Source organism: Hyla sarda, chromosome 5 (assembly GCF_029499605.1).
Source record: "Hyla sarda isolate aHylSar1 chromosome 5, aHylSar1.hap1, whole genome shotgun sequence".
NCBI classification, from domain to species: domain Eukaryota; kingdom Metazoa; phylum Chordata; class Amphibia; order Anura; family Hylidae; genus Hyla; species Hyla sarda.
In genome coordinates, this window is record NC_079193.1 from 118,185,348 (window position 1) to 118,211,260 (window position 25,913).

General features: G+C 42.2%; 1 protein-coding gene across 11 annotated transcripts in view; it reads right to left on the minus strand.

Annotated features, from left to right (window-relative positions):
• Positions 1-18,214: 18,214 nt before the first annotated feature.
• The window catches only part of NR4A3 (nuclear receptor subfamily 4 group A member 3), a 534,362-nt gene continuing 526,663 nt past the window's right edge, over positions 18,215-25,913 (minus strand). For all 11 annotated transcript variants that reach the window (XM_056520160.1, XM_056520158.1, XM_056520159.1 and 8 more), the window contains one exon: positions 18,215-20,502. In XM_056520160.1, coding sequence (XP_056376135.1) covers positions 20,249-20,502 — 254 coding nt within the window. In that variant the 3' untranslated portion in view covers positions 18,215-20,248. The remainder of the gene's footprint in view (positions 20,503-25,913) is intronic.

The window sequence follows — 25,913 nt, forward strand, 5'->3', positions numbered from 1 at the left end:
AGGAGCCGGAAACAGGAGTGGGAGGAACAGATTTGGGAGAAAAACGGTTGAGGATGAGTGGTTTGAGAAGAGAGACGTGAAAGGCATTAGGGATACGAAGAGAAGGAGGAAGAAGAAGTTTATAAGAGACAGGATTAATTTGACACAAAATTTTGAAAGGACCAAGATAGCGTGGTCCCAACTTGTAGCTAGGGACACGGAAGCGGACATATTTAGCGGAGAGCCATACCTTGTCTCCAGGGGAAAAAACGGGGGGAGCTCTTCTTTTCTTATCCGCGAATCTCTTCATGCGTGAAGAAGCCTGTAAGAGAGAATTTTGGGTCTCTCTCCATATAATGGAAAGGTCACGAGAAATTTCATCCACAGCGGGCAGACCAGAGGGCAAGGGGGTAGGGAGGGGGGGAAGAGGGTGACGGCCGTACACCACGAAAAATGGGGATTTGGAGGAAGATTCAGAGACCCTGAAGTTATACGAGAATTCGGCCCATGGAAGGAGATCTGCCCAGTCATCCTGGCGGGAGGAAACAAAATGTCGCAAATAATCACCCAGGATCTGGTTAATTCTTTCTACTTGTCCATTGGACTGGGGATGATATGCAGAGGAAAAATTTAATTTAATCTTAAGTTGTTTACAGAGAGCTCTCCAGAATTTAGACACGAATTGGACCCCTCTATCCGAGACAATCTGCGTAGGCAACCCGTGAAGACGAAAAATGTGTACAAAAAATTGTTTAGCCAACTGAGGCGCAGAAGGAAGACCAGGAAGAGGGATGAAATGTGCCATTTTGGAGAATCGATCAACGACCACCCAAATAACGGTGTTGCCACGGGAAGGGGGTAAATCAGTAATAAAATCCATACCAATCAGAGACCAAGGCTGTTCGGGGACAGGCAGAGGATGAAGAAGACCAGCGGGCTTCTGGCGGGGAGTCTTATCCCGGGCACAGATAGTGCAGGCTCGCACAAAGTCCCCAACATCCGTCTCCAGAGTCGGCCACCAATAGAAGCGGGAGATGAGTTGCACAGATTTCTTGATGCCCGCATGACCTGCGAGATGGGAGGAGTGACCCCATTTGAGGATTCCGAGGCGTTGGCGTGGAGAAACAAAGGTCTTTCCTGGAGGAGTCTGCCTGATGGAGGCAGGAGAAGTGGAGATCAGGCAGTCAGGTGGAATGATGTGTTGCGGAGGGAGATCAACTTCTGAGGCATCCGAGGAACGAGAGAGAGCATCGGCCCTAATGTTCTTATCGGCAGGACGAAAGTGAATCTCAAAATTAAATCGGGCAAAGAACAGAGACCACCGGGCCTGGCGAGGATTCAGCCGTTGGGCCGACTGGAGGTAGGAGAGGTTCTTGTGGTCGGTGTAGATGATAACAGGAAATCTTGATCCCTCCAGCAGATGCCTCCATTCCTCAAGTGCTAATTTAATGGCTAGAAGCTCTCGATCCCCGATGGAGTAGTTCCTCTCCGCTGGAGAGAAGGTCCTAGAGAAAAAACCACAAGTGACAGCATGCCCGGAAGAATTTTTTTGTAGAAGAACAGCTCCAGCTCCTACTGAGGAGGCATCAACCTCCAATAGGAAGGGTTTGGAAGGGTCAGGTCTGGAGAGCACGGGAGCCGAAGAAAAGGCAGACTTGAGTCGTTTAAAGGAGTCTTCTGCTTGAGGAGGCCAGGACTTGGGATCAGCATTTTTTTTGGTTAAAGCCACGATAGGAGCCACAATGGTAGAAAAATGTGGAATAAATTGCCTGTAATAATTGGCGAACCCCAAAAAGCGTTGGATAGCACGGAGTCCGGAGGGGCGTGGCCAATTTAAGACGGCAGAGAGTTTGTCAGGATCCATCTGTAGTCCCTGGCCAGAGACCAAATATCCTAGAAAAGGAAGAGATTGGCATTCGAACAGACATTTCTCAATTTTGGCATAGAGTTGGTTGTCACGAAGTCTCTGAAGAACCATACGGACATGCAGGCGGTGTTCTTCTAGATTGGCAGAAAAAATTAGGATATCGTCCAGATATACCACAACACAGGAGTATAACAGATCACGAAAAATTTCATTGACAAAGTCTTGGAAGACGGCAGGGGCATTGCACAGTCCAAAGGGCATGACCAGATATTCAAAGTGTCCATCTCTGGTGTTAAATGCCGTTTTCCACTCGTCCCCCTCTCTGATGCGGATGAGGTTATAGGCGCCTCTTAAGTCCAATTTAGTGAAGATGTGGGCACCTTGGAGGCGATCAAAGAGTTCAGAGATGAGGGGTAAGGGGTAGCGGTTCTTAACCGTGATTTTATTAAGACCGCGGTAGTCAATGCAAGGACGTAGGGAGCCATCTTTCTTGGACACGAAGAAAAATCCGGCTCCGGCAGGAGAGGAAGATTTACGGATAAAGCCCTTTTTTAGATTCTCCTGGACGTATTCGGACATGGCAAGAGTCTCTGGGGCAGAGAGAGGATAAATTCTGCCCCGGGGTGGAGTAGTACCCGGGAGGAGGTCGATAGGGCAATCATAAGGCCTGTGAGGAGGTAGAGTCTCAGCTTGCTTTTTGCAGAAAACATCCGCGAAGTCCATATAGGCCTTAGGGAGACCGGTTACTGGAGGAACCACAGAGTTACGGCAAGGGTTACTGGGAACCGGTTTTAGACAGTTCTTGGAACAAGAGGACCCCCAACTCTTGATCTCCCCAGTGGACCAATCCAGGGTTGGGGAATGAAGTTGAAGCCAGGGTAGTCCAAGGAGAATCTCCGAGGTGCAATTGGGGAGGACCAAAAGTTCAATCCTCTCATGATGAGATCCGATGCTCATAAGAAGGGGCTCCGTACGGAAACGTATGGTACAGTCCAATCTTTCATTATTTACACAATTGATATAGAGGGGTCTGGCGAGACTGGTCACTGGGATGTTGAACCTGTTGACGAGAGAGGCCAAAATAAAATTTCCTGCAGATCCAGAGTCCAAGAAGGCCACTGTAGAGAAGGAGAAGGCAGAGGCAGACATCCGCACAGGCACAGTAAGACGTGGAGAAGCAGAGTAGACATCAAGGACTGTCTCACCTTTGTGCGGAGTCAGCGTACGTCTTTCCAGGCGAGGAGGACGGATAGGACAATCCCTCAGGAAGTGTTCGGTACTAGCACAGTACAGGCAGAGGTTCTCCATACGGCGTCGTGTCCTCTCTTGAGGTGTCAGGCGAGACCGGTCGACCTGCATAGCCTCCACGGCGGGAGGCACAGGAACAGATTGCAGGGGACCAGAGGAGAGAGGAGCCGAGGAGACGAAACGCCTCGTGCGAACAGAGTCCATATCTTGGCGGAGTTCCTGACGCCTTTCAGAAAAACGCATGTCAATGCGAGTGGCTAGGTGAATAAGTTCATGTAGATTAGCAGGAATTTCTCGTGCGGCCAGAACATCTTTAATGTTGCTGGATAGGCCTTTTTTGAAGGTCGCGCAGAGGGCCTCATTATTCCAGGACAGTTCTGAAGCAAGTGTACGGAATTGTACGGCATACTCGCCAACGGAAGAATTACCCTGGACCAGGTTCAACAGGGCAGTCTCAGCAGAAGAGGCTCGGGCAGGTTCCTCAAAGACACTTCGGATTTCCGAGAAGAAGGAGTGTACAGAGGCAGTGACGGGGTCATTGCGGTCCCAGAGCGGTGTGGCCCATGACAGGGCTTTTCCGGACAGAAGACTGACTACGAAAGCCACCTTAGACCTTTCAGTGGGAAACAGGTCCGACATCATCTCCAGATGCAGGGAACATTGGGAAAGAAAGCCACGGCAAAACTTAGAGTCCCCATCAAATTTATCCGGCAAGGATAAACGTATCCCAGGAGCGGCCACTCGCTGCGGAGGAGGTGCAGGAGCTGGCGGAGGAGATGACTGCTGAAGCTGTGGTAGCAACTGTTGTAGCATAACGGTCAGTTGAGACAGCTGTTGGCCTTGTTGCGCAATCTGTTGTGACTGCTGGGCGACCACCGTGGTGAGGTCAGCGACAACTGGCAGAGGAACTTCAGCGGGATCCATGGCCGGATCTACTGTCACGATGCCGGCTGGCAGGTAGTGGACCCTCTGTGCCAGAGAGGGATGGCGTGGACCGTGCTAGTGGACCGGTTCTAAGCCACTACTGGTTTTCACCAGAGCCCGCCGCAAAGCGGGATGGTCTTGCTGCGGCGGTAGTGACCAGGTCGTATCCACTAGCAACGGCTCACCTCTCTGGCTGCTGAAGATAGCGCGGTACAAGGGAGTAGGCAGAAGCAAGGTCGGACGTAGCAGAAGGTCGGGGCAGGCAGCAAGGATCGTAGTCAGGGGCAACGGCAGAAGGTCTGGAAACACTGGCAAAGAACACACAAGGAACGCTTTCACTGGCACTAAGGCAACAAGATCCGGCAAGGGAGTGCAAGGGAAGTGAGGTAATATAGGGAAGTGCACAGGTGATAATCCTAATTGGAACCACTGCGCCAATCAGCGGCGCAGTGGCCCTTTAAATCGCAGAGACCCGGCGCGCGCGCGCCCTAGGGAGCGGGGCCGCGCGCGCCGGGACAGAACAGACGGGGAGCGAGTCAGGTAGGGGAGCCGGGGTGCGCATCGCGAGCGGGCGCTACCCGCATCGCGAATCGCATCCCGGCTGGCAGCAGGATCGCAGCGCCCCGGGTCAGAGGACGTGACCGGAGCGCTGCAGCGGAGGGGGAGAAGCGAGCGCTCCGGGGAGGAGCGGGAACCCGGAGCGCTCGGCGTAACAGGCACCATAGGAGCTTCCTAAATTCGACATGCCCCCCAAAAACCATTTCAGCAAAATTTTCTTTCAAAAAGCCAAATGTGACTCCTTCTCTTCTGAGCATTGTAGTTCGCCCGTAGAGCATTTTACGTTCTAACATGGGGTACTTCCATACTCAGAAGAGATGGGGTTACAAATTTTGGAGGGCATTTTTCCCATTACCCTTTATAAAAATGGTAAATTTGGGGGGAAAAATACACTTTAGTGAAAAAATTTTTTTTCATTTACACATCCGACTTTAACGAAAACTCATCAAACACCTGTGGGGTGTTAAGGCTCACTGCACCCCTTGTTATGTGCCTTGAGGGGTGTAGTTTCCAAAATGGTATACCATGTGGGGTTTTTTCTGCTTTTCTGGCACCATAGGGGCTTCCTAAATGTGACATGAACCCCAAAAACCATTTCAGAAAAACTCACTCTCCAAAATCCCATTGTCGCTCCTTCCCTTCTGAGCCCTCTACTGCGCCTGTTGAACACTTGACATGCACATATGAGGTATTTCCTTATTCGACAGAAATTGGGTTACAAATTTTGAGAGGATTTGTCTCCTTTTACCTCTTGTAAAAATTCAGAAACTGTGTCTACAAGAACATGGGATTGTAAAAAATGAAGATTTTGAATTTTCTCCTTTATTTTGCTGTTATTCCTGTGAAATACACTTACTGAATGTCATTTTGAATACTTTGAGGGGTGCAGTTTTGATAATGGGGTAATTTGTGGGGTATTTCTAATAGGAAGGCCCTTCAAATCCACTTCAAACCTGAACTGGTCCATGAAAAATTCTGATTTTGAAAATTTTGTGAAAAATTGGAAAATTGCTGCTGAACTAAATATAATTTACTTGGAATGTCTATTTTCCTTACAAGCAGAGAGTTTCAAAGTTAGAAAAAAGCTAAATTTTCTATTTTTTCATAAAATTTTGGAATCTTTGACCAAGAAATGATGCAAGTATCGACAACATTTTACCACTAACATAAAGTAGAATATGTCACGAAAAATCTTGGAATCAGAATGAAAGGTCAAAGGATTCCAGAGTTATTAATGCTTAAAGTGAAAGCATTAAGACAAAGACCAATCGTCCCTAAAGAAAGTTTTCCTTGGGCAAGTTTTTTCTAGGGTTGGAAAGCGAAAGGGCAGACTTTCCAGCCTCCAAACCCAGGATTCACAATCCTATAGGGCCCCTCCCCAATCCAGACCAGAGAGGTTTACTCTACCAACAACCTCCTACCAACATACACCATTTTTTCCCACAAGAGGATTTCCATGGAGAGCAAGAGGACGCAGAGGTTATCCAAAATCAAGACCCTCTGCAGATAAACAATCTTCTACCTTTTTCCCCTTAGGGGGAAAAATATAACATTTTATCCACATTTGGGCTACAATCACCTCTGACTTATGGTTCCTAAATACAGTTATGGGGTATCAGATAGAATTTCTGTGCCCTCCTATTCATACTCAGGATCCTTATCCCATAGTTTTTTTCTCAAACAGATCAAGGTCTTATTTACAAAGAAATATAGGAACTATGTTCCAAAGGCGCAATAATAGTCCCGTTGCACTCTCCAGGTTTTCTGAGAAATCTTTTCTTAGTCAAAAAGAAGGACGGCGTCACAGACCAGTTATAAATCTAAAATCCCTCAACAATTTTGTTCTTTATCATCATTTCAAAATGGAGGGTATACATTTATTTAAAAAAACCATTACTACAAAACAATTGGTCGGAAAAAATAGACCTCAAAGACGCCTACTTCACGGTGCCTATGCAACCTACAGTGGGAATCAAAAGTTTGGGCACCCCAGGTAAAAATTTGTATTAATGTGCATAAAGAAGCGAAGGAAAGATGGAAAAATCTCCAAAAGGCATCAAATTACAGATTAGACATTCTTATAATATGTCAACAAAAGTTAGATTTCATTTACACTTTCAAAATAACAGAAAACAAAAAAATGGCATCTGCAAAAGTTTGGGCACCCTGCAGAGTTAATATCTTGTACTGCCCCCTTTGGCAAGAATCACAGCTTGTAAATGCTTTTTGTAGCCAGCCAAGAGTCTTTCAATTCTTGTTTGAGGTATCTTTGCCCATTCTTCCTTACAAAAGTCTTCCAGTTCTTTTAGATTTCTGGGCTGTCTGTCATGCACTGCTCTTTTAAGGTCTATCCATAGATTTTCAATTCTGTTGAGGTCAGGAGATTGTGAGGGCCATGGCAAAACCTTCCGTTTACGCCTCTTGATGTAATCCCCCGTGGATTTTGAGGTGTGTTTAGGATCATTATCCATTTGCAGAAGCCATCCACTCTTTAACTTCAGCTTTTTCACAGATGGCATCAAGTTAGCATCCAAAATTTGCTGAAATGTTATTGAATCCATTTTTCCTTCTAGAGATGTTCCCTGTGCCACTGGCTGCAATACAACCCCAAAGCATGATTGATCCACCCCCATGCTTAACAGTTGGACAGAGGTTCTTTTAATTAAATTCTGCTCCCCTTCTTCTCCAAACGTGCCTTTGCTCATTCCGGCCACAAAAGTTCAATTTTTACCTCATTGGTCCACAGAACTTGTTTCCAAAATGCATCAGGCTTGTCTATATGTTCATTTGCAAAGTTCAAACGCTGATTTTTGTGGTGAGGACGTAGAAGAGGTTTTCTTCTGATGACTCTTCCATGAAGACCATATTTGTACAAGTATCTCTTTATAGTGGAATAGTGTACCACAACCCCAGTGTCTGCCAGATCTTTCTGGAGGGATTGTGCAGTCAAACGTGGGTTTTGAATTGGTTTTTCTCACAATCCTGCGAGCTGTTCTGTCTGATATTTTTCTTGGTCTTTCAGATCTTGCTTTAACTTCCACTGTTCCTGATGACTGCCCTTTCTTAATTATATTCCGAACAGAGGATATTGACATCTGAAAACGTTTTTCTATCTTCTTATAGCCTTCTCCAGCTTTGTGAGCGTCACCTATTTTCAGTTTCAGATTTCTAGACAACTGCTTAGAAGAACCCATGGTGCTGATGGTTGGGGCAAGGTCAGATTAGTCTGGACATTTAAAACCTTTGAGATTGACATCACCTGGTCTTCCCAGATGATGATTAAGAACAATCCATGACACTGGCAGGTCTCAGCTTTGCATAGGGGGCAGTGCATGCTATAAATTCTGCAGGGTGCCCAAACTTTTGCAGACACCATTTTTTTTGTTTTCTGTTATTTTGAAAGTGTAAATGATGAAAATAAAATCCAACTTTTGTTGACATATTATGAGAATTCTAATCTGTAATTTGATGACTTTTGGAGATTTTTCCACCTTTCCTTGGCTGCTTTATGCACATTAATACATATTTTTAGCTGGGGTGCCCAAACTTTTGATTCCCACTGTGTATAAATATATATATATATATATATATATATATATATATATATATATTGTAGCGTATAGATGAGTAGTTCGGCACTGCTAATTTCTAAACCTGAGAGCGGGTGGACACTAAGTCGCTGTAGCGGAGTGGGGATACGGTGGTGCTCGGACTCACGTAGAATATACCATCAGTGCATGAGAAGACAAAGAAAAGTCGGCACTCACCGGGTTTCCAATTCAGCAGATTTTATTGCACGTTGCTCACAGCCGTAGTACAATTCTCGGGGAGACGACGGATGGTACAAGGGGGGTACCACAGAGAGGCGACACCTGTGTTTCGCACTTAGTAGTGCTTCAACGGGCCTAACTCTTTACCAGAACATGTCATCTTCTTATACAGGTGAGTTTAGTAATTGGACCTATCACCATCTAACACACCTTGTGACGTTAAAAGAAGGGGAGGAGGTTGCTTAGTTAAGCTTGTTCCTACTTAGATCTAGCTCATTGTTCAGACTGCCAGGACTAGTATCATAAAAAACACTCTTAGAAGCAAACTGAGACATCAACTTTATCATTAAGCCCTAAGACTCCCGTTGCGTCAGTAGCAATTATCCATTGTGTCTCTCTTCTAAGAAGGTTTTTATCAGATCTTAGCCCCGATCGTGCAGCTACTTTTTCTATTCCTGAAAACCTTAATGATTCGTGACTTCCTCCATGGGCTTCCACTACATGGGAAATAAATCTGGGAGCTCCCTTTTTAGTGCGTAGAGAGTAAAAATGCTCTCTGATTCTAGCGCACACTTGTCTGATTGTTTTCCCTATATAGTAGAAGCCACATGGGCAAAATATAACATAGACCACGTTTTTTGTTCTACACGTAATAAGTTCGCTAACCGTATGGGTGATTGGACCTATTCTGAATGTTTGCAAGCCGAGATTATATTTACAAAAATTACAATTTTTACATTGAAAATTCCCTGTTGGTACATGACTAGTTAACCATTCTGTTTTATTTTTCTTTTCTCTATCTTTTTGTGTGTTATGTGCACGTTTCAATACTTCTCCTATTGTTTTTGTTTTTCTATAGGAGATTAATGGTTTCTTTCCTGCCATTTCTTTGAGGTCTTCATCTGTCTCTAGTATATACCAATTCCTCCTAATTGCTCTCTCTATCATTTTATTTACCGGTGAATTCTGAAATGTGAACGTGAACCTATTCAAGGGCGCGTTTTTATGTTTTTTCTGCATAATTCTTCTCTATTTTTCTCATCTGCTTTTTGTCTCCCTTTCTTAATTAGATCTACTGGATAGTTACGTTCTATTAATCTTCTTTCTAGCTCGGTTGCCTGTTTTTTATATGTTGAATCTTGAGTGTTATTTCTTTTTAAACGTAAAAACTGTCCGTATGGAATACCGTTTTTAACTGCTTGTGTATGGGAACTTTGATAGTGAAGTATCGTGTTCTTAGCCACTTCTTTCCTGTATCCTTCACTTATTAGTTTCCCTTCTTTCACTAACAATTTAATATCTAGAAATTCTAGCGTATCTCCGCCATATTGGTGTGTAAACTCCATATTATAACCTTTAACGTCATTAAGGTAATCTACGAACTGATAAAATTGGTTTCTAGTTCCTGACCATATTAACAAAATATCGTCCACAAATCGGACATAGGTTCTTATATATTTTATGAATGGATTAGCAGTAGTATATAGTATATTATTCTCAAAATTAGCTAGATACAGATTAGCGTATGTACAGGACACCGGTGTCCCCATCGGGGTCCCGGTGTCCTGTCTATACCACCTGCCTTCATATACAAAAGTACTATTCTGTAGGACGAATTTGAGGGCGTCTTGTACAAATTTAATGTATTGTTTGGAGTTCTCAGTTCTTTTCAAAATTTCGGTCACCACCTGCACACCCGTATCGTGGGGGATACGGGTGTACAGGCTAGTGACATCAATGGAACATAAACTCCAACCTTCTTCCCATGGTAAGTCATTCACTATAGATAATAGGTGACTAGTGTCCTTAATGTACGCTGGAATTGTGGGCAAAATAGGACGAAGCAAAAAATCTATATACTGTGACAAATGCTCAGTCACTGAGCCGATCCCTGCGACTATGGGTCGCCCAGGGGGTCGGCTCAGTGACTTGTGCACTTTAGGTAAATTATACCATTTTGCGGGGCATGGGCAATCAGGAGTTAACTTATCAGCGGTTTTCTCCGAGATAATGCCTTCAAACACAGATTTACTCAAAAAACCTTTTAGACTCTCTAATATCTTGTTAGTCGGATCACTCAAGAGGGGAGTGTATGTGGTATGGTCTGACAGTTGCCTTTCAGCTTCTTCATTATATTGTGTCTTAGAGACCACCACTACACTCCCTCCTTTATCCGCTCTAACTATAACGATATCACTTCGTTTCTTTAATTCGAGTCTTAGGGCTTAATGATAAAGTTGATGTCTCAGTTTGCTTCTAAGAGTGTTTTTTATGATACTAGTCCTGGCAGTCTGAACAATGAGCTAGATCTAAGTAGGAACAAGCTTAACTAAGCAACCTCCTCCCCTTCTTTTAACGTCACAAGGTGTGTTAGATGGTGATAGGTCCAATTACTAAACTCACCTGTATAAGAAGATGACATGTTCCGGTAAAGAGTTAGGCCCGTTGAAGCACTACTAAGTGCGAAACACAGGTGTCGCCTCTCGGTGGTACCCCCCTTGTACCATCCGTCGTCTCCCCGAGAATTGTACTACGGCTGTGAGCAACGTGCAATAAAATCTGCTGAATTGGAAACCCGGTGAGTGCCGACTTTTCTTTGTCTTCTCATGCAGTGATATATATATATATTGACACACTCCCTTCAAGTCGGATGTCGATAAGGGGTTGGTTTCCAAAATCAGGACCACCAACATTTCACCCCTTAAGGACGCACGGCATATATGTACGCCCTTGTACCCTCTCTCGGTTTATAAAGCGCACTCTTAGCAGGACCCATGGCTAATGCCATACATCAATGATCAGGATGTCTGGCATTACCTCTTTAGATGCTGCAATCAACTTTAAAATGCAAAAAAAATATCTAATCTCAGCAGCTCAGCGGAGCTGATCGGGAGACCCCTGGCAAAATCAGCTGAGAAGACGGGCAGAGGGTCCTAATTTGCCTGTGGCAATGTACCGCAGATAACTTTGATCAATTCTGTTCAATGTCATAGCATTGCTCAGTTTATGCAAGCTAATGATTTCATGCAATAGTCCCCTATGTGCGACTTAAAAGGTAGTGTTGGGCGGTATACCGGTTCATACCGAATACCAGTAATTTTTTTTCTGTACAATTAAAATTTTTCCTATACAGCAATACTTCCCCCCCTCCTCGAATCAATGAATTATCAGCCGCAGCGGCTGTCCCCACATCGGGGAACTAATCATATGTTCTCCCCATCCTCCTGTGAGCTGCCGGCGCTTTAAATGAATGAGATGCTGGCCGCCGGCGCTTTAAATGAATGACATGTGGGCCGCGGTGCTTTAAATGTACGACTTGCGGGCCGCCGGCACTTTAAATGGTTAAGTTGCAGGCCGCGGCGCTGGAAACTATTAAGTTGCGAGGCAGAAGCTGTCACCTCCCCCTTTTAACACTTGCAGGGGGAGGTGACAGTTTCCAGCTCGCAACTTAACAGTTTCCAGCGCAGCAGCATAACCATTTAAAGCTCCGATGGCCCGCATGTCATTCATTTAAAACCCTGGCGGCGCGCATTTCGTTCATTTAAAGCGCCACGGCCCGCAACTCATTCATTTAAAGCGCCATGGCCTTTAAATGAATGAGGGGGAGGGGTTTAGAGAAGTAGATTAGTTCTGGGGAGGGAGTGGAATACCATTAAATACCGTGGAGCCGCCATAACTTACAAAAATACCGTGATATGCATTTTTGGTCATACCGCCCAGCACTACTTAAAAGGTATAAAAACGGTTAAATAAATTGTATTCAAAGGGTTTTCTCTGCAGCAAGGGGCGGAGACCATCAAGGTAAGTTAATGCATTGTGAGACATTTTGGATCTAGACATTAAGATCCCAGAAATTGATGGGTCTCAGTTTAAGGTTAGATATGATCCTTATGTACTAAGTATGTTACCGTTTGTTGGTGATACATAATGGCCCTGATTTAATATTGCAAACCTGACATGTTTTGTCGGGTTGTGCGACAGATTATGGTGCATTGCGCCAGAATTGAAAAAACATTTTTACTGAGAAAACCTGCTAAAGGGGTGTGACCGTCAGGAAAAGGGGTGTGGCCATCAAAAAGGGGGCGTGGGAGAGTGCAAAATGTAGGGAAACCTTAGTAAATGCCATGGAATTAAAACCCACAAACAAAACTCCACTCTTAGTAAATCAGGGCCAATATGTGGATTACCAGTCTTACTTAATGCTTATTGTTCTCATGTATTATTTGGCATCCATATGTAACCTTTTAAGGACGCTATGGCTTTGCAGGGATCAGGGTAAAAGATCAGTGTGTGCAGTGTTATAAGCCCCTATGGGAGCTATAACACTGAAAAAAAAAAGTGAAAAAAGTTAATAAAAAGGTCATTTAACCCCTTTCCTAATAAAAGCTTGAATCACTCCCCTTTTCCCATAATAAAAACAAAACTGTGTAAATAAAAACAAACATGTGGTATCGCCGCGTGCGTAAATGTCCGAACTATAAAAATATATAATTAAACCGCATGGTCAATGGCGTACGCGCAAAAAAATTCCAAAGTCCAAAATTGCGTATTTTTGGTAACTTTTTATAGCATAAAAAGTGATCAAGAAGTCCGATCAATGCAAAAATGATACAGATAAAAACTTCAGAACATGGTGCAAAAAATTAGCCCTAATACCGGCCCGTACGCGGAAAAATAAAGCTATAGGGGTCAGAATATGACAATTTTAAGCATATAAATTTTCCTGCATGTAGTTATGATTTTTTTCAGAAGTACGATAAAATCAAACCTATATAAGTAGGGTATCATTTTAACCATATTGACCTACAGAATAAAGATAAGGTGTCATTTTTACAGAAAAATGCACTGCGTAGAAGCGAAAGGCCCCAAAATTTACAAAATTACATTTTTTCTTCAATTTTGTCGCACAATGAATTTTTTTTCCGTTTCACCGTGGATTTCTTGGCAAAATTACTAATGTCACTGCAAAGTAGAATTGGTGGTACAAAAATGAAGCCATAATATGGAATTTTATGGGGGTAAGAATCATGTATTTTGATAAGTATAATCTATTGAAACTCTATGTATATATCGTTTTTGAATATTATAGGCATTATACTACACCATATATACGTATGGGTTTACTGTTTGAACTTTACCTATGGGGAATTGTCACCTTTACATCACTGATCATGTGGTTGAATAAGGTTGAATAATTTATCTATATATGGTGACCACCTACACAGGTGCTTAGGATCTATGGATAAAGTTGTGAGACTGATGCGCCATGTTTTTATGTTGTATGGATTGTTTACACATTTTTATAAGGATTAATCTAATAAAGAAGATTGATTTTTACCCGGAGCCATGCTGCTGAATTACTTTTACGTTATTGCTGGATCCCAAATTTTTTGTAACTAATGTAAATAAGCCACTTCCCTAATGAACTGTTGAATCACCGTTCTTTCCCCATTTTTTTTTTATAATAAATAAAATATGTGATATTGTGGCATGTGTAAATGTCCGAACTATTAAAATATAATGCTTATTAACCTCCCTAGCGGTACGATTCCGTCTGGAAATTTGTACCAAAAGCGGTACAATTTTTTGCATTGAAATTCCACATCTCCCCCCGTCACATTCCCCCTCCCTTGTCACATTTCCCCCCCCCATATCACATTCCCCCCCTGTCACATCCCCCCCCTTGTTGCATTCTCCCCCCCCCCCTGTCACATTCATCCCCCCTGTCACATTCTCCCCCCTTGTTACACTCTCCCCCCCGTCACATTCATCCCCCCTGTCACATTCCCCCCTTGTTACATTCTCCCCCCCCTTGTTACCTTCTCCCCCCTCCATGTTACATTCCACTCCCCCCCTGTCACATCCCCCCTTTGTCACATTCCTCCCCCCTGTCACATCCCCCCCCCTTGTCACATTCTCCCCTCTGTCACATTCCCCCCTATGTCACATTCCCCCCTATGTCACATTCCCCCCCCCTTGTCACATTCCCCCCCCCTTGTTACATTCCCCCCTATGTCACATTCCCCCCCCCCCCTTGTCACATTCCCCCCCCCCTTGTTACATTCTCCCCTGTGTCACATTCCCCCCTTGTCACCTTGTCACCTTCTTGTCCTGCAGCAAATACACTAGGTTTCAAACCTAGTGTATTTGCTGCAGAACAAGTCCTTTCCCCTTCAGCCAATCACAGGCTTTACACCACTGCGGCCTGTGATTGGCTGAAAAGGAAAAGGTCCTGTAAGATGAATAGAGCAGTGAACAGAGCGCACGGAGGGGAACGACATCTTCAGGGACCGGGACTAGGTGAGCAAAAGGTTTTTTTATTTTCTTCCTTCTTACTTTTACACTTAGTTCAGGGTTTTCTACCAGGGGGCCTCCAGCTGTTGTGAAACTACTGCTCCCAGCATGCCCGGACAGCCTTTGGCTGTCCGGGCATGCTGAGAGTTGTAGTTTTGCAACATCTGGAGGCCCCCTGGTTGAGAAACACTGACTTTTAGTATATGTCTTTACCTGCTCTGGCCGGTCCCCGCAACGGGAGCCGACCCGAGCAGATAATCACATATTTTCCCGGGGGCTGCATCACTACATCGCAAAAAGCAAAAATTGCGATTTGATTGCTTTTGCGATATACTGTGCAGCCCGCACAGCAACTCTGCAATTCTACCCCGAGCGTGACTTGGGGTTACCGCTTCTAGCAGCGAAAATTAACCCCGAGTCACGCTCGGGAATACCGCTAGGCTGGTTAAACCACACGGTCAATGGCGTATACAGAAAAATATACCACGTCAAGAATTGCATATTTTTGGTCAAGTAATAAAACAAAATAAAATCTACATAAATTGGGTATTGCCATAATTGTATGGACCTACAGAATAAAGATAAAGTGCCATTTTCCGAAAAAATGCATTGTGTAGAAATGGAAGCCCCCAAAAGTTACAAAATGTTGTGTTTTTGTTTCACTGTAGATTTGGTGGTAACAGGAGTGATGTCATTACAAAATACAATTTGTGGCATAAAAACAAGCAAACATATGGGTCTGTAAGGCGGGGTTCACATATATCCGCGTCCAGCATTGGGAGTGCACACAGGAGGGAAACTGTATGTTTGATGCTAGAACTGATCCCATTCAGTTCACAGAGTGTCAATTTTGACGCCGGATGGTTGGACACGACGAAGGGCACCGTACAGGGAACGCAGCTAGCTGCGTTCTCCTGTCCGCCATTGCAGAAACAATGGACGTCGAATGCCATACAACTGATAACAACTTGTCATCAGTTGTGGCATCAGTTGCATGGAGATCTAGGCTTAGTTCACCTATGCCGGCCTTTGTTGAAAATTGAAAAATTAAAAAAGTGCAGGGATGTGTGTGTTTACACTTTCCAAATTGCATTCATAATATACAACTGTTCCAATTATCTCTTTCCATTTTCTGAAAATTAAAAGCTATGCAGTGGCAATTCTACTTGTGAAACCAACACAACCCATCTCTACTGCAGTGCATTTCCAGGACCTATATAAACATAGGGGGAGATCAAAACCCGTGCAAAGGAAAAGTTGCCTAGTTGCCCAAAGCAACCAATCAGATTGCTTCTTTCATTTTGCAGAGGCCTTGATAGAAATAAAAGAAACAAGCTTATTGATTGCCATGGACAACTGCGTAACTTTTCCTCTAGACAGGTTTTGATAAATCTCCCCCATAGTTGGTAGGACAGGAAAACAATTGTTTAGTCACACCACCCAATCCTCCTAAAATGGAATCCACAATATTTTGTACACCAATGTGAAATCCACATATTTCATAGCTGCTCCATTACCAGACCCAAGCACTTGGCACAACACTTTGCCAAGCCAAAGCAATAATAACAGTGGCTTAAACTGTACCAGTATTCTATCACAATTTGGGGCTTGCTGTTGCATCTTAAGTCACCCCTTTTTAAATGAAACCATGCCCATTTTTGCCATGACCATGTATCTTTTTTCAGACTAAATCTAATATGGTGCAAATAATTTAAGTTTACTTTCCATGAAATATTGTAGCATTCTAGTGCATTTGCAATAGTAAATCTACTGGCATTTTCATCTACAAACCACCCATTTGCACTTAGTATTTTTATTTAAAGAGCATTTAGAGCTCTTAAATTCCATTATGCATTTTTTATTTTACTAAATAAACTTTTACATTTAACTCTCTTTAGGACATATTTAAAGGGGTACTCCGGTGGTCAACATGTTTTTCCGTTTTTGACTTGACCCTATTTGTTTTGTTTCATTTCTATTCTTGTTGTTTAGGCTACTCTATTTCCGTTCTTTGTTGTCTTTTTATCCCTCACTTTGTTTTCCTATGTTTGCTTCTATTTCCTGTTTCTTGCTGTGCTGAAAACTACAAATCCCAGCATGCCACATGCCTTGCTGGTTTAGGGTGGCTCCTTTTAATATGTTGCGCCCTTTACCCATCCTACTATTTTCCTGGGTCGGCCTCCTTATACACAGCACACTAATATAATCAGCCCTGGTTGGGATACACTGGCATACACACACAAAAGGGACTACAACTCCCAGCACGTGTCATTCAGGAGTCTTCAGTCTGTGGTATAACACCAGCATGCTGCCTCTGTAGTCTCCTGGGGGTTGTAGTTCACCACACCTCTATAGGGCATACACCAGTGTTTCCCAACCAGGGTGCCTCCAGGTGTTGCACAACTACTACTACCAGCATGCCCGGGCAGCAGAAAGCTGTCCGGGCATGCTGGGAGTTGTAGTTTTGATACAGCTGAAGACACCCTGGTTGGGAAACAATGCACTTTGTTTGTAATATACTGAATAGCCTAGGCCAGTGTTTTCCAATCAGTGTGCCTCCAGCTGTTGCAAAACTACAACTCCCAGCATGCCCAAAGACTGTCAGGGAATGCTGGGAGTTGTAGTTTTACAACAGCTGGAGGCACACTGGTTTGGAAACACTGGTGTAACCTAATGTGTATGCTGAATAGGCTAGGGCAGTGTTCCCCAACCAGTGTGCCTCCAGCTGTTTCAAAACTACAACTCCCAGCATGCCCAAAGTCTGTCCAGGCATGCTGGGAGTTGTATTTTGCAACAACTGGAAGCACACTGGTTTGTAAACACTAGCATACACACACATAACATGGACTACAATCCCCAGCATGTGTCATTCAGGAGTCCCCTCCCCCTTCACACATAGAAATCTTCCCCAGTCCGAGATTTATTCCCCTGCAGTCTATACATCCCCAGCCCATGCACTTTGTTATCCTCCCCCTTCACATAACACTCTTATCTTCTCTGTCTTCTTTCAGTGCAGACCTGCGTCCTCAGAAGATAGAGCCGGGGGAGGGGAGATGTGGAGCTGTGTACGTCCTCTCTCTCCCCCTGCTCTGGTGTCTCTCTCTCATGCACACCTGCGTCCTCCAGCAGGGGGAGATGAGGGGGCGTGGTTTTTTCCTCTCAGGCAGTTCTGAAAGAACAGAGAAAAAAAAGCCATGACATGTTGTCCACAGCCTAATCCTAACATGTGGACAACAGTAAGAGATCCAACACAAAACTACAGAACTTCCTGGCCCACAAACAGGTAAGAAAAAAAAGACAGATGCTACACAAACATATAATACATGTCAATTGCAAAAAACATGAACATTAAAAGATGCAATATAGCCAAAAATCTTTACCACCAGAGTACCCCTTTAAGTACATTGCACATTTACTTTTTAACTAAACAATGTATTAAAATGTAGTTGATATTTTAAATGTAATATCTTATGAAATATATTTTTCATATCACACAATTTTTTCTTGTAGATTTTAAATTAAAAAGAAAATACACGTGAAAGCTATAAAAATACTTTAATTGCTATTTGCCAAATTGTTGTATATGCAAAACATGAATTTTGCATTAAACACTACATATAATATTTAAAATTGCATAAAATTTAGTTAGCAAAGAAGTGTTAAAAAAATTTTTAAATCCTAAACATTACAAATCTTACAGGAATCACACTAATAGGTTGACATTCAAATTTTTCTTATAAAAAAACAAAACAAAACACAATCCCATAAAACATCAAGTGCATGTGCAAAACCATTCTCTCTAAAATTCACAAGTATCAAAGGACTAACCAAAAAGAGATGTATTAAAGATACATAAGTGCACTAGCATTCACTATTAAATAGATTTAGACTAAGTTCAGACATCGTAAAATTCACCATTTTTTTATTTAATGTATGCATTTCATCTGTAATCAGGAAAATCCAAATTTGTGGCTATTTTTTCCAATTACAGATGAAAATATGTGCGCAAAATGAAATATGTTGTTACATTTTATTATGTGTGAATTTACCTTAGAGGGTAATTATCAGAAAAGAACCAGTGTATTTATTACATGATATTTCACATCTAAATCACATGATGTGATATAGATCTAAATCATGCATATTATGGAAATTTATATTTAACCCCTTGACGACGAAGGACGTATATTTACGTCCTCAGCCGGCTCCCGCGATATGCCGTGGGATCCCGCGTCATATCAGGTCGGTCCCAGCGGCTGACCCCGCGTCATATCGGTCCCGACGGCTATCAATGGCTGGGACCCGCAGTTAATACAGGACATCACCGATCATGGTGATGCCCTGTATTAACCCTTCAGACGCGGCGATCAAAGCTGAAAAAGCAAAAAAATTCCAAAGTCCAAAAAAACGTATTTTTGGTCACTTTTTATACCATTAAAAAATTTATAAAAAGTGATCAAAAAGTCCGATCAAAACAAAAATGGTACCGATAAAAATTTGAGATCACGGCGCAAAAAATGAGTCCTAATACCGCCCTGTACATGGAAAAATAAAAAAGTTATAGGGGTCAGAAGATGAAATTTTTAAACGTATACATTTTCCTGCATGTAGTTATGATTTTTTCCAGAAGTACGACAAAATCAAACCTATATAAGTAGGGTATCATTTTAACCGTATGGACCTACAGAATAATGATAAGGTGTCATGTTTACCGAAATATGCACTGCGTAGAAACGGAAGCCCCAAAAGTTACAAAATGGCGTTTTTTTTCCGATTTTGTCGCACAATGATTTTGTTTTCCGTTTCGCCGTGAATTTTTGGGGAAAATGACTAATGTCACTGCAAAGTAGAATTGGTGATGCAAAAAATAAGCCATAATATGGATTTTTTGGTGGAAAATTGAAAGGGTTATGATTTTTAAAAAGTAAGGAGGAAAAAACGAAAGTGCAAAAACTGAAAAACCCTGAGTCCTTAAGGGTTTAATATTGTTTATACCATACATGCATAAGGGGGGTCCCAAGACCTTTAAGCACATTTTTACTATAGATAGCATTGCTCAGCACTGGCCAATTAATGTAACTTCTTCATTTATTGAAGTGCAGTGCATACAACATATTATATCATGATAGTTATTTTGTTTTAAATACTTTCATTATTATTCTTGTCAGCTAGCATCTAATAAAAGAGAAGTAAAAACAGCAATGAAGGATTACAAGAAAAGACATTACACATCAAAAATATGAATATCCGTTGTAACAACACTAAAAACAAAAAGCACAAATGTGTGCAATCCTATTTCTGTAGACATTTACAATCTAGAAGTTATGTAGAATGTCTATTTGGCTTTACTCATATTTTGAGAAAATAAAGTGTATCGTAAGGCAGAGTATTCATTGATTGAGACATATGTAAGTTGTTTTTATACATCACTTAATATTTAGTCAAAGTATGTGGCTATTTCTAAAAATGCATGATCTAAAATGAACAACACATACCTAAAATTGTTGTATTAAATAATTGAAACTGGTAAGATTTAGTGGATCTAAAATACAACATAGACAACCTGTTCTCAGAGATGTGTTTAATAATAGAAATAACACTCATTAGCTCAGTAGGGTAATGTATCCAGGAACAGTTTGTCAATCACAGGAGGTGGTGGCACCAAATCTTCCAGCTTTAGGTAAAATATTCGCTGTTGACCCAATGTACACAGAGCTTGCAGATCTGTAAGTAGACTCAATACTGCTGCAACATCTGGATGCCCCTTGTTTTGGCAATCTAAAGCTAAGTGTTCTTTTAGACAAGAGATGATTCTGTGACGTAATTCAATCACTTTCTTAGGTTCTTTTAGACCATGTCGTTCTTTAAAGGAAAGAAACATAAGCATATGTAAGAATTATATTAGCATATATAAAGTATTTTACATACACTTTTTAATTGTACATTTTCACAATGACCAATGTAGGAATGACACATGAAAAATATTAGTTTAACTTAGTATCAAGAATATACAAATTCTTGGTTTTAGCTGCTGCCCCTCATAAATTGTATGAACTTCAGTGTACTAATAGTAATAATCAGCTTAAATAACAAGGAACAAAAATGAAAGAACTTCACTATACAGAAGATGCACGGGTGCCTCCTGTTGTTGATCTGGGACAGAGATCTGGGTCAGAGATACAAATAGGTGAAAAAGGTGGTGTCTTTATTCACTCCAAGTGAGCTACATTTCGGCAGCCTGATAATGGCAGCAAGAGGCCGCCGAAACATAGCTCACTTAGATGAAAAAAGGTGGTGTCTTTATTATTTGGCTATATATATATATATATATATATATATATATATATATATATATAATATATATATATGCTTGTAGTGAGAAACAGCGTTCGGCACAGCCAACCATGCAGCCTGATATTCGCTCTTGATGGAACAGGTGTGTATGTGTGTCGCTGCTTGTGGGGTGCTCAGCCAGGACAGAATCATGGATCAAACATTTGAGAGAGCATGGAAAATAAGCGGCACTCACCACAACCAGCTAGCGACAACTTCTTTATTTCTTAGGCGTGCAGTAAAACATGCAGGTGCAGGGAGACAAGGACGCCGGGGAATCCGGCTGACTGGTCACAGCCGTATCGTGCTTCCGCACTTCGTCAGACCATCTCATCCACTGGGAGCTCACCAGGTAAATACCTGCCGGGCTCCACCCATGGGCGGTCATTTCTGTTACATACAAGTGCAAGTGCAAAAATACAAAAACGTAGAAAACGTATAAAAACATTTAAAAACAGAAACTTAACCGGAATTCATGTCACCGCATTAAGGACGGGATTAAAGAAATATACTTAGATCTAGTTTATCGTTCAAGCCGAGGTCTCCTTGTGCGTTCGTGCGCATTATCCATCGGGCCTCGGCTTGAACTAGCAATTTGCGCCTGTCTGAACCGTCTGTACTATCAATTCTTTCAATACCAAAGAATTTTAATGATTTTGGGTCTCCTGCATGCATATTAATTACATGATCGATCACCCTTGGTGATCCTTTCCTCGATTTAATCGAGTAAAGATGTTCCCGAAATCTGTGGTGCATTGGTCTGGTAGTGCTGCCGACGTAAAATCGGCCGCAATCGCACACCAGGCCATACACCACAAATTTCGTCTTGCAGCAAAAGAGATCCCTGCACTTAATATCCACACCTCCAATTATAATAACTTTTTCACAAATCAAAGAAGGACACCATTTGCATGCTCCACACTTATAATTTCCTTTTGGGCTGCTAGATTGTAACCAATTTGGGTTAGATCTACTAGAGGAAAATTTGCTTTTTGTAAGAACATCCCCCAAATTTTTGGCCCGTTTAAATGTAACTAGGGGCATTTCTTCACTAACGTTGGAGAGGACAGAGTCTTTTTGAATTAAATACCAGTGTTTTGATACAGCCTTTTTGATAGCTGCGCTCATTGGACTGAATCCAAATGAGAAGGAGAAGCGTTCCGGTCTCTCTCTTCTCGATCCAGGTCCATGCAACAGCATATTCCTATTTTGGCTTGATGCCCTTTTAAAAGCTGTATCCAAGACTGGTTTGGGGTACCCCCTGTCTTCCAACCTAGTGAGTAAATCTTTTGCTTGGACTTTAAAATTTTCTTCAGAACTATTAATTCTTCTTAATCTCAGTAGCTGCCCATAAGGAATGGCTGATTTTGTGTGGTCTGGATGGTAACTAGAATAATGTAATAATGAGTTACCAGCTGTTATTTTTCTGAAACCAGACGTGGATAAACCCTCATCATTTAAGGTTACCAACACGTCTAAAAATTCAAGTTGAGTAGAACTAGTTTTAAACGTGAAACTAAGGTTCATATCATTGACAATATTCAGGAACTGGACGAAATTCTCAAAATCATCTGTAGAGCTTGACCATACAACAAAGATATCGTCCACAAAGCGGACGTATCCCCTTATGTGGTTTAAAAAAGGATTAATTTCCGAGAAGACAAAAGTCTTCTCGAAGCATGCCACAAACAGATTGGCGAGGGTGCAGGCTACCGGAGTGCCCATGGCCACCCCGCCAATCTGTCTGTACCATACATCATCAAACATGAAAGTGTTATTCTCTAACACAAAGAGTAAAGCATCGCAAATAAAGTCGATGCACTGACTACTTTTACTGGATTTACTCAATAATTTCCTAATCCACTGTACACTTAAATTCTGGGGAATATTAGTGTACAGGGATTCGATATCAATAGAGGCTAGGATGCACCCTCTTTGCCAACTCATATTATTCAGGACCGATAGAAACTCATTAGTATCTTTAACTAGAGCAGGAATGTCTTTTAAGAGAGGTCTCAACAGATAATCTACATATTTCGATAAGGGCTCGGTAATGGACCCCACCCCGGACACTATTGGGCGTCCGGGGGGGGGCCCCCAAGTCCTTATGCACTTTTGGTAGGAAGTACCAACATGGATACCTAGGGTAAGGGGGAATTAATTTTTCAGCTGTCTTCTTTGAAAGAACCTTGTTGTCTACCGCTTTTCTAAGTAAAGATTGTAATTTAGACGAAATTTTTGGGGTAGGGTTTAAGGAAAGCTTTTCATAATTTTTGACATCCCCTAACTGACGTAATGATTCTTTAATATAGTACTCTTCCGTCATTAAGACGATGTTTCCCCCTTTATCTGCTTTCTTAAATACGACCCCCTTTAGGGAGCGCAACCAAGAAAGCGCTTCTCGCTCGTTTTTATTTAGGGGGGAGATGTCTATGGGGTATTTTAACGCCCTTATTTCTTCTATTACTTTCATTTGAAATAGGTCTAAATTGCTACCAGGCGAAATAGGAGGACAAAAATTTGATTGTACCCCACCAGTAAATGGGGGGGCACTCGTACCCTGCTCTGTGTTCCCGTCAAGGTTGCCCCCCAATAGCTCAGCGAGGTCACGGAGACATTGCTGCTCCGCGTCCCCCGCTTCATCAAAGGGGGAGAACCCCAACGGTCCCACAGAGGCTGGGATTTCACCTTCTGTCTTATTTACGTCACACACTTTGTTGGAGAAGAATTTTTTTAAATTTAGCCTCCTGATAGCCTTAAATAAGTCTATCTCAAATTCTACCATGTCGAATGGTTCTGGAAAACAAAAGTTAAGACCTTTAGACAAAACAGAAATAGCTGCCTCGCTGAGTGTAATAGGTGTTAAGTTAATTATAGATGATACGCTAGAGTTCGGGTCTTGAGAACAGTTCACACTGGTTGTATTACTTGCGGATGATGTTCTAAAGTTCATTTCTAGAGGACAGTTCACACTGATTGTATTTTTAGAATAATTTACATCTAGTGAAAAATCTTCCTTTTGTTTTTGTAGACCATTCACCTCACATGCGTAATTATTTTCTACCGGTACCAAGCTACTCTTTTCTTCCTTTTGTAACTTTTTTTGGTATTGTTTTTTCCTTCTTTGGCTTCTTCGTGTTTTTCGTCGCCTAAAGGGAATTCTTGGAATTTTTCTTGTTCAGATTGAGAGGGTCCTGCCGTTGGTATTGCGGGATCTGTGGTGGGTTGTTCGATATCATCCGAGCTGCTTGAGTCAGTTTCTGTGGTTAAATAGTCTGATGTTTTTTTCTTGAAATTTTTATCTTTATTTTTGTTTTTTTGTTGTTGATTAATATTAGGGTTCCAATTCTTTCTCTTGGTTTGATTGTTACTTATAAAAATACGTCCAGTATCGAAATCTGATCTGTCACGGATGAATTTATCCCGTTTCTGTTCTTTTATATTAATTTGTAAAGTAACCATTTTACGTTCCAGTTTTTTATTGAAGCTTTGAAACTGTGTAGCTGATACTCTAGATTGTAGTTCTCTTTTTGTTTTGCATAATGTATCAGTGATAGTGACATATTCAGTTTCATTACGTTGTCTCAGCAGGACTAACATATTGCGTGCATAGGTTAAATGGACTTCTTTCCATGCGGATAGAAATGCCGGATCATCTGCAAATTGAGAAGGCTCCTTATAATTTCTTAAACCGCGGGGCACCAAACCACATTCTTCGTATGATTTTAGCGATTTGACAGTCCAAAACAGACGCATTTCTTTGTCTGCTAGATGTTGAATTTTGAACTCCAGACTTTTCAGACTTAGGACCTGGAGTAAATCTCTGTCCTTACATGCAGTGAAAAACGCACCTGCGTCCTGTCTCCCTGCCGAAACTGCACTTAGTTCTTCTAATCCATCACCTGTGGGATCAGCATTCGTATCCATTTTAGAGGAAAAATCACAGCTCCCTTAATCCGTGAGCTCAAGGCAGTGGGCGTGCTCAGAACCAAAGAAGAGAGACACAATCAATGCTTGTAGTGAGAAACAGCGTTCGGCACAGCCAACCATGCAGCCTGATATTCGCTCTTGATGGAACAGGTGTGTATGTGTGTCGCTGCTTGTGGGGTGCTCAGCCAGGACAGAATCATGGATCAAACATTTGAGAGAGCATGGAAAATAAGCGGCACTCACCACAACCAGCTAGCGACAACTTCTTTATTTCTTAGGCGTGCAGTAAAACATGCAGGTGCAGGGAGACAAGGACGCCGGGGAATCCGGCTGACTGGTCACAGCCGTATCGTGCTTCCGCACTTCGTCAGACCATCTCATCCACTGGGAGCTCACCAGGTAAATACCTGCCGGGCTCCACCCATGGGCGGTCATTTCTGTTACATACAAGTGCAAGTGCAAAAATACAAAAACGTAGAAAACGTATAAAAACATTTAAAAACAGAAACTTAACCGGAATTCATGTCACCGCATTAAGGACGGGATTAAAGAAAAATTACAAAAAGCAAATTTTCCTCTAGTAGATCTAACCCAAATTGGTTACAATCTAGCAGCCCAAAAGGAAATTATAAGTGTGGAGCATGCAAATGGTGTCCTTCTTTGATTTGTGAAAAAGTTATTATAATTGGAGGTGTGGATATTAAGTGCAGGGATCTCTTTTGCTGCAAGACGAAATTTGTGGTGTATGGCCTGGTGTGCGATTGCGGCCGATTTTACGTCGGCAGCACTACCAGACCAATGCACCACAGATTTCGGGAACATCTTTACTCGATTAAATCGAGGAAAGGATCACCAAGGGTGATCGATCATGTAATTAATATGCATGCAGGAGACCCAAAATCATTAAAATTCTTTGGTATTGAAAGAATTGATAGTACAGACGGTTCAGACAGGCGCAAATTGCTAGTTCAAGCCGAGGCCCGATGGATAATGCGCACGAACGCACAAGG